This window comes from Camelus dromedarius, chromosome 36 (assembly GCF_036321535.1).
Source record: "Camelus dromedarius isolate mCamDro1 chromosome 36, mCamDro1.pat, whole genome shotgun sequence".
Lineage (NCBI taxonomy): Eukaryota > Metazoa > Chordata > Mammalia > Artiodactyla > Camelidae > Camelus > Camelus dromedarius.
This window is the reverse complement of record NC_087471.1, coordinates 7,036,757-7,045,003: the sequence shown is the minus strand read 5'-3', so window position 1 is coordinate 7,045,003 and position 8,247 is coordinate 7,036,757. Positions and strand designations below refer to the sequence as shown.

The 8,247-nt window shown below is 47.9% G+C and overlaps 1 protein-coding gene across 1 annotated transcript; it reads left to right on the top strand.

The window, feature by feature from the left end:
- Positions 1-3,052: 3,052 nt before the first annotated feature.
- NEFL (neurofilament light chain) lies at positions 3,053-7,338 on the top strand. The gene is made up of 4 exons (XM_010995772.3): positions 3,053-4,205; positions 5,268-5,392; positions 5,783-6,138; positions 6,766-7,338. Exons 1-4 carry the CDS (start codon positions 3,159-3,161, stop codon positions 6,906-6,908), a joined length of 1,671 nt encoding a protein of 556 aa, XP_010994074.1. The 5' UTR covers positions 3,053-3,158; the 3' UTR covers positions 6,909-7,338.
- Positions 7,339-8,247: the final 909 nt, after the last annotated feature.

Here is an 8,247-nt window from a genome sequence, read left to right as displayed (position 1 = left end):
AAGAGTTAAATTTTATGAGCTCATGGTAATGTTAATATATTTAACTTCTAAACTGAAATACTTCACATAGTCCTTTAGGGGAAATACAGAGCTATTAGGGATAGCCAGAGTAGTAGAAATTCTGTTAATGAGTTTCATCAACATACTTGTATATTTATTTTTTTAAATAATTTTTTTATCTCCTAGGGGTGTGTTTTGTTGGCAGCCCTCAACCAGTTTCATGTGGGTGGAGAATACGCTTAAAGGGGAATAAATGCACGAGTGTGTAACAAAACCAAAGAGCCTTCTTCTTCTAAAAAAAAAAAAAAATAATAACGGCACCACTGCCAACAACACTCATGCAGATACAGTTATGGTAAGAGAAGGAAAATCAAAATTCTTTTTTTTTAAAAACAGATTTTCTGAATTGCTCATTTCTCCTTTGCTTTGACACACAAAGCAAATGCCATGTGGGCATTCAGAGCAAAATGCTGGGGAGAGGAGTTCAAAAGGAGGATGACTGGACAGAATATTAAAAAAAAACAAAAAAGCAGCAGATACCCAGCAGAGGAAGGCTGAAGGTGGATGAGGGCTGGGTCCAGGGGACCCCCTAACATAAGGCTGCAGTGAAGAATGAAGTGACCGTGCCAGGACCTACGGAACTAGACCAGGGGTCTTCGTTCCTAAATGTAGTAGATCTGCCCCTCCCCCCATGCCTCTTTCACCAGGCTCAGCAAAGGGGAGGAAGGGTCCCTGCCCTCTCATTCCTACCCTCCACCACTCCAGGGTGCCTCCCTTTCCTGCTGTCCAGAGGACCACAGCAGATGCCCCACAGGTTCCTTCTCTCCGCAGCATCTCACCATCCCTGCAGCATCCATCAGTCGCCTCCCTCTTTCTGAGCAGCCTGCTCCGCAGTCAAGGGCTTCGGCCAGGAGGAGCCTTGGCAAAAATGCTGATGGACTTAAGATCTCTGAGGGTGACCTGAAACTGAGGGAAGGGAGCTGGCACAGAGGAAATGAGTGCGTGAATACCTAAGAGTATAGTGTAGGCGGACTCACACAGCGAGGGTGAAACTATATAGTTTATATGAGGCAGGTTAAAAGAAAAATCCATTCTGTCACTTGTCTTCCACATGTGGGTAATTGGGAGCAGACAAGACTACGGCTTGCTTAGGGTCTCACAACCACCCCCTTCCTCTCCCCAGAGAAGCCTTTCCCACTGTTGAATCACTGATCAATGAGATCAAAGATATGTCGGCTATAAAGTCATCTGAATAAGCGTGCTACCGTATCTGCCAGGGCCAAGCAAAATCAGGACAGCCTCAGCTTGAAATCCTAGAATGACTGAGTGTGGATGGACCTCTTGATAGATTTGAGCTACCCACGTTAATGTTAATGAAGTTGCATTTATTTGAGACCATAAAGATTGTTTAGAAACCCCATGCAAGTTCTCAGCTGCATTCTTTCCTCTACCACGAAGAGGGAAAGATGTCTTAGAGTCACAAAGGACCTCAGGGGTTTAAGCCTCATCCCACCCTCCTGTCGCCGGGAGAGGACTGCAGTTCCTCCGGGAGCAACTGTGGAGTCTGCTCCAAGCACTTAGATGTCTCAGCATCACCGGGAAAGCGATCCCGGCTTCTCAGTTTGAAAACTGTCATGTTTCCCCTGCATTTGCTTTTTTCAAAAAAAAAAAAAATCAGTACGTTGTGCATCAAATGCTACTCTTATACAAATAAAACAAAAGTTAAAAGCTTGCTTAGAAAAACGTTAGGTATCCTGTGTATATCTCTGCGATCCCTCCCTGAAACCGGAGGACACCCTAACACAATGTGAGTGGAAATGCTCTGTAAACCGCAGGGGCCGTATTAGTGTGCATTACGGCGTGCAGTGTTTCAGGGACCTGGATGTTTCCAAAAGGAAATCCATGGATTTCGGACTGTACCTGTTGTGTATTCATTGGAGTGAATCCGGGGCGAAGAACCACACGGCTATGTTCTGTCCGCCCCAGAACGAGCTGTCTCGGGGCTGAGCTCTGCTCCCGGGAGACACACTTTGTGCTCGGGGCGGCGGCAGCAGCTCCCCTCTGAAAATCAGCCACCTGCGTGGCTCGTTGAAATCATCAGGTTGGGTGCTACCCGGTGGCAAAAGAGGGAAAGGGGCTTTTAGTGTGATGGGCTTGGCGATGCCGAGCAGGGATTAAGGCTTACGAAGCAGACACAGGCAGCGTGCGACAGTCTTAAGTTCCCCGCCGCGGAGTTCGCCGCTGCCTTGGCAAGTCGGTTTCCTCCCCGGCTAGTTTCAAACTCATTCTCGGTTCTCCTCCACCTCCAAGCTGCAACACGCTCCTCAGAAAGAAATGAGAAAATCTAGGAACACTAAAAGGCTGACATGAACTGCTCTGTTTAGAAATGCTAAAAGCAACACCTGCAGTGCTGCAGTTTCACGTGTGTGTGTGTGTGTGTGTGTGTGTGTGTGTGTGTGTGTGTGTGTGTAAGAAGCGCATTGGAGAAAAAGAAAAATCACCAAGAGAAAGGGCCATAAATTCAAGAAAGTGCCAGAAACATTTAGTAAGAAATACAAAACTTTCCCCCATATATGCCACACACATGCCACCTATTTGTATCTCCGGTGCCCCAGAGGTACAGCACTGTCACCATGAACACCAAGGGGATGACGACCCCCGGTGGGGAAGGGGCGAGTCAGGAGGGGAGTGTGTCTCCGAGGTACAGGGATATGGAAAACTAAGGTGTCAGAAGGGAGTGAGAACCTTTTATAGAGGACACACTCGAATCTGAGTGTTAGGGGGTCAAGGAACAAGTACGATGGGGTGGGAGTAGAGAAGAAATGAGTGGGGGGGGGGGTACGGGGTCTCGGAGAAAACAGAGGGCCTCGGAGAAAAGTGCAAAGAACGAGAGCCGCAGCCTCCCCGCGGCCTGTGGCTCGCCCCCGCCTTCCTTTTGCGCAGAATCCGCCCCTTGGCTGCAGCATCGCGCTGCCCCCACCGGCCAGGCGCGCCGTGATCGATCGCAGGCTGCGTCAGAATCCTCCTGGAGTATAAATAGGGGTGGCAGGACCGCGCCGAGCCGCACACAGCCATCCATCCCTCCCTCTTCCTCTCTCCCTCGTTCTTCTCTCTAGGCCCCCATCGCCGCCGCCGGCTGGGGGACACCGACCGCCACCATGAGTTCCTTCAGCTACGAGCCGTACTACTCGACCTCCTACAAACGGCGCTACGTGGAGACGCCCCGGGTGCACATCTCCAGCGTGCGCAGCGGCTACAGCACCGCGCGCTCCGCTTACTCCAGCTACTCGGCGCCCGTCTCCTCCTCGCTGTCCGTGCGCCGCAGCTACTCCTCCAGCTCCGGCTCCTTGATGCCCAGTCTCGAGAACCTCGACCTGAGCCAGGTCGCCGCCATCAGCAACGACCTCAAGTCCATCCGCACCCAGGAGAAGGCGCAGCTGCAGGACCTCAACGACCGATTCGCTAGCTTCATCGAGCGCGTGCACGAGCTGGAGCAGCAGAACAAGGTCCTGGAAGCTGAGCTGCTGGTGCTGCGCCAGAAGCACTCCGAGCCGTCCCGCTTCCGGGCGCTGTACGAGCAGGAGATCCGCGACCTGCGCCTGGCGGCGGAAGACGCCACCAACGAGAAGCAGGCGCTGCAGGGCGAGCGCGAGGGGCTGGAGGAGACTCTGCGCAACCTGCAGGCGCGCTACGAGGAGGAGGTGCTGAGCCGCGAGGACGCCGAGGGCCGGCTGATGGAGGCGCGCAAAGGGGCCGACGAGGCGGCTCTCGCCCGCTCCGAGCTCGAGAAGCGCATCGACAGCCTGATGGACGAAATCACCTTTCTGAAGAAGGTGCACGAAGAGGAGATCGCCGAGCTGCAGGCGCAGATCCAGTACGCCCAGATCTCCGTGGAGATGGACGTGTCCACCAAGCCCGACCTCTCCGCCGCGCTCAAGGACATCCGCGCCCAGTATGAGAAGCTGGCCGCCAAGAACATGCAGAACGCCGAAGAGTGGTTCAAGAGCCGCTTCACCGTGCTGACCGAGAGCGCCGCCAAGAACACCGATGCGGTGCGCGCCGCCAAGGACGAGGTGTCCGAGAGCCGCCGCCTGCTCAAGGCCAAGACCCTGGAGATCGAAGCGTGCCGGGGCATGAACGAAGCGCTGGAGAAGCAGCTGCAGGAGCTGGAGGACAAGCAGAACGCCGACATTAGTGCTATGCAGGTACGGCACCGGGAAAACGGCGGGGGCGGGGCGGGGGCTGCAGAATCGAGTTAGGATTGGGGAGAGCTGAGGGCGCGCCTGGGGAGTGGAAACCGGAGATGAGGCTCCTGGAGGCCGCTGTTAGGGGGAGTAGAACTTGGCTCCTGGGAGGCTGCACGGGAGGAGGTGGGGCACTTGGAGGGCGGGGTGGGGGCTCGACAGCAGTCTGCGAAGATGTGCGCGGTGGTGCAGTTGCATCCCTGTTCCGCAGTAAGGCGGTCCAACCCTGCAGGGGGTTGGGTGGGGTGGGAGAGGGGATGGGGAGCTGGGCGTGGCCTCTTGGCCTGCCTCTCTGCTGCCCTGAATTCACAGGTTGCTTTGTGGCACAGACTGGACTATCTAATTAACAAATACAGGGACGAGCTCTCATTAGTTCAGAAGGATAACTGTGACCAGCATGCTATCTGACTAGTTTTACCACCCACTCCCTTCCCTTAGCAAGTAGACAGGAATACAGTCAAAATTGTAATAGGTAATGATGTTCGCAAATGTTTTTTTAAAGGCTTTCCATCTTTTGGAGAGGAGAAAAAAGTAATATAGATACATAGAAAATATTTTAAATAAAAATTAAAAAATTCAGTTTAGCCACTTCCTTCTCCTATAAAGAAGTGGATTTCTTGTATATAATCTGGATAGAGTTAACCAGTAAATGAGAAACAGGTTTTTTTTTTAAAAAAAAAATCAATTTAGTTCCTTGCAAGCATTTCACGATGATCATTGCACTATATTAATGAAAGAAAACTAGAACTTTTTTCTTCTATCAGTTTTTAAATCGTTTTTTGATTTCATTGTATGCTCTGTGAAGCTGGATCTTTTTTTTTTTTTTTTTTTTTTTTTTTTTTTTTTTTTTTAGGCAAGCAAAGAAGGGTGTAAAAAGAGAAAAGGCAGTTGCTAGGGGAGATTTTTACCTAAGGTGTGCACGTTTGATTTTAATTAAACCTAGGCCTTTGCAGCTATGCTGTAGTAAAATAATAGCCATAGGGATTTATGCTTGGATTTCTTTTCTTTTTTTCCCCCTGACAGGACACGATCAACAAATTAGAAAATGAACTGAGAACCACGAAGAGTGAAATGGCAAGATACCTGAAGGAGTACCAAGACCTTCTGAATGTGAAGATGGCTTTGGACATTGAGATTGCAGCTTACAGGTAAGACTGGAGGGGCGAAGGGAACAGCCCTTCTGCCTTGGGAAGAACATCAGACATCCTTTGAGTTGAATTAGAAACCTTCAGGAATAGTCCTTTGAAATAATTGTGTTCACTTTTTGGCCTTTTCCAAGAAAACTTTAATCCTGCAATAATGTGACCTGTTCTTAGCTTCCCATTCCATTTTTAAGTCTAATAGGACTATTCTAAGGGTTTTTTTCCCCCTCTAGTCTCATTCACAACATCCTCAGTCATTGAGTTTTGAGAATTCCAACCCTGTTCCTACCTGCCTTTGCCTTTAATGGTGGCGTTTTGGGGAAGGTAATGAGTGGTCTGCTCAGCACAATTCCTTTGTTCATGTTTGTCAACCCCACCCTCCCCGTGCCTCCCCAGGAAACTCTTGGAAGGCGAGGAGACCCGGCTCAGTTTCACCAGCGTGGGAAGCATAACCAGCGGCTACTCCCAGAGCACCCAGGTCTTTGGCCGATCTGCCTATGGCGGTTTACAGACCAGCTCCTACTTGATGTCTGCCCGCTCCTTCCCGTCCTATTACACCAGCCACGTCCAGGAGGAGCAGATCGAGGTGGAGGAGACCATTGAGGCTGCAAAAGCTGAGGAAGCCAAGGAGGAACCTGCCTCCGAAGGAGAAGCTGAGGAGGAGGAGAAGGAGAAGGAAGAGGCTGAGGCCGAAGCGGAGGCTGAGGCTGAGGCTGAGGCCGAGGAAGAGGAGGGCGCCCAAGAGGAAGAAGGTAGGATTGAAACAAACAAACAAAAAACACCGTAAACTTACAGTGCAGTCTGGGCGTGGTTATCTGTTAGGAGCTGGATAAGATAAATGAGGCCTTGCTTATGCCGAGGAAGTTTTATTCATAATGAGTTCTGAATCTGAAATAGTACATTTATCTATTTCTTCAACTAGCCTTTAGTGAGCACCTCCTTTCTCAAATTGACAGTCCACCCAGAGACATGCTTCTCTGTTTAGCTTGGTACATTTTGAAAATAACATAAAAAAAAATCCTTCTCCTGCTGTCTTTTTATTCCTATTATACATTTTACAATCTATTCATTTAACTCAGCAGTTTCGTGTCCTACGAAACAAAAATGAAAACTGAACACATAACTAAAGAAAAACCGAAGTTCTGGCAGAGAGCAGAGCTCTCAGGACCTAGATGAAACCTCATTCTACTTAAATATGTATTCAGTGGACAGTTATTCCTGGCAAGCATTGTCTATTGCCTGTGTTTTGAGAGAGAGATGCTGAGAGGTTGGGGGCAGGTGTTCTGACATCTGTGTTCCTCCGTGAAACCTTAGCAGAAATGTTTTGACTGGACTGACCCCTGGATTTGGAGTTTGTACCTTTTCTTTTTATCTTAAAGCTGCCAAGGAAGAATCTGAGGAGGCAAAGGAGGAAGAAGAGGGAGGTGAAGGCAAGGAGGGAGAAGAAACCAAAGAAGCTGAGGAGGAGGAGAAGAAAGATGAAGGTGCTGGCGAGGAACAAGCAACCAAGAAGAAAGATTGAGCCCCACTCCTTCCCTTAGTTATTCCAGGAATCATTCTCCCAAAATCAGGTCAACCCCATCACGAACCAACCAGTTGAGTTCCAGATACTATATGAATTAAGAAGTCAATATACGTCTAATTCTGAGATGACTTAGGTTGGACATTAAACGTGCTATGACTTTTCCTTCCGCAGAGTATCTGTTTGCTTGCCGAGTGGCTTTCTGGCTTGCTGTCAGCCTGTGCATGGTCCACGCTTATGAGTTCAGGATCTATGGCAATGTGAATAATTCAGATGTTTACAATACAGTAAAAAACCCACAAGTAAATGAATTCACTAATGTTAATGTTAAACTTTGTGGAAAAAATAGTCCTTTGAACCTTTGGTGGTTAGAAATTAAAGACCTCGAATTATGTGCAATAAATAGTAAATAAAGTTACACTGAATGACATTTCTTGCTGTGGTGGTTGACTTAATTCAAATATCTTAATGAGGGAGGGCACGGATACAAGACACATACAAGTGGACTGTGACCTCCAAATTTCTTGAAGTCAAAATTACAACAATTACAGTGCATCCCCGCTCCCCCATTGGTAATTCACAGGATGGAATTAGGTCATGACCATTCATGAAATCTCTCCCCTCAAAAATTTTACCTCTAATAAACTTGAGTAAATGAGTTGCTCGGGTTCTTTCTTTTATAAATAGCAATATACTTTGCCCCATAAGTGTATGATACAGTGTTGGGAATGGCTTTTTGGAGGCAGTTCCGAAATTTTGTGATAAAGATATCTTTTATGGTAAACAGGTAACTTTAATACTAGTATAGAAATGCAAAATGGATGGGATATGAATTCACCCTATAACCACAATTAAAATATATATTCCAAATGTCATGAGCAGAAGTGGAAAGCCAAGCAAATGATATAATCAGAAGGAATAATGTTTTTATCCATGTATAATTTTGGATGGAGAGGAGTAAGGATATCAAAGTGCATTTGCCTTTGTAAACATGTTGCCTGCAATCCTGAGCTCATGATTTAGGGTCTTGTTAGCTTAATTCTGTTGCCTCAAGTAAATACCCTTTAATGACACCTATTTTAAACTTTTTAAGAACTACAGGTACAGATAATGAAATCGTGATCAGTCACTGACAGGGGGATTGTATATTTGTATGTTACAGTGTCATTGCTCTGCATGTCTTTATTGGGAAATATTTGGATTTCAATGATAGCTCTAACTGGTTGGACATTGCATTAGAAACACACCCCATCCGTCCTCCCTGCTCACTGTAAAGTTACGAAAGCTCTTGCGTTTGCACTTAATGTGGAATGTAGATGAAATTATTGGCTACCCGCTG

Bases quoted from the DNA above. Each gene is read 5' to 3' on its own strand.
- NEFL (XM_010995772.3), top strand. From the start codon at position 3,159: ATGAGTTCCTTCAGCTACGAGCCGTACTACTCGACCTCCTACAAACGG. The intron at 4,206-5,267 runs GTACGGCACCGG...TCCCCCTGACAG, and splicing joins CCGACATTAGTGCTATGCAG to GACACGATCAACAAATTAGA. The intron at 6,139-6,765 runs GTAGGATTGAAA...TTTATCTTAAAG, and splicing joins GGGCGCCCAAGAGGAAGAAG to CTGCCAAGGAAGAATCTGAG.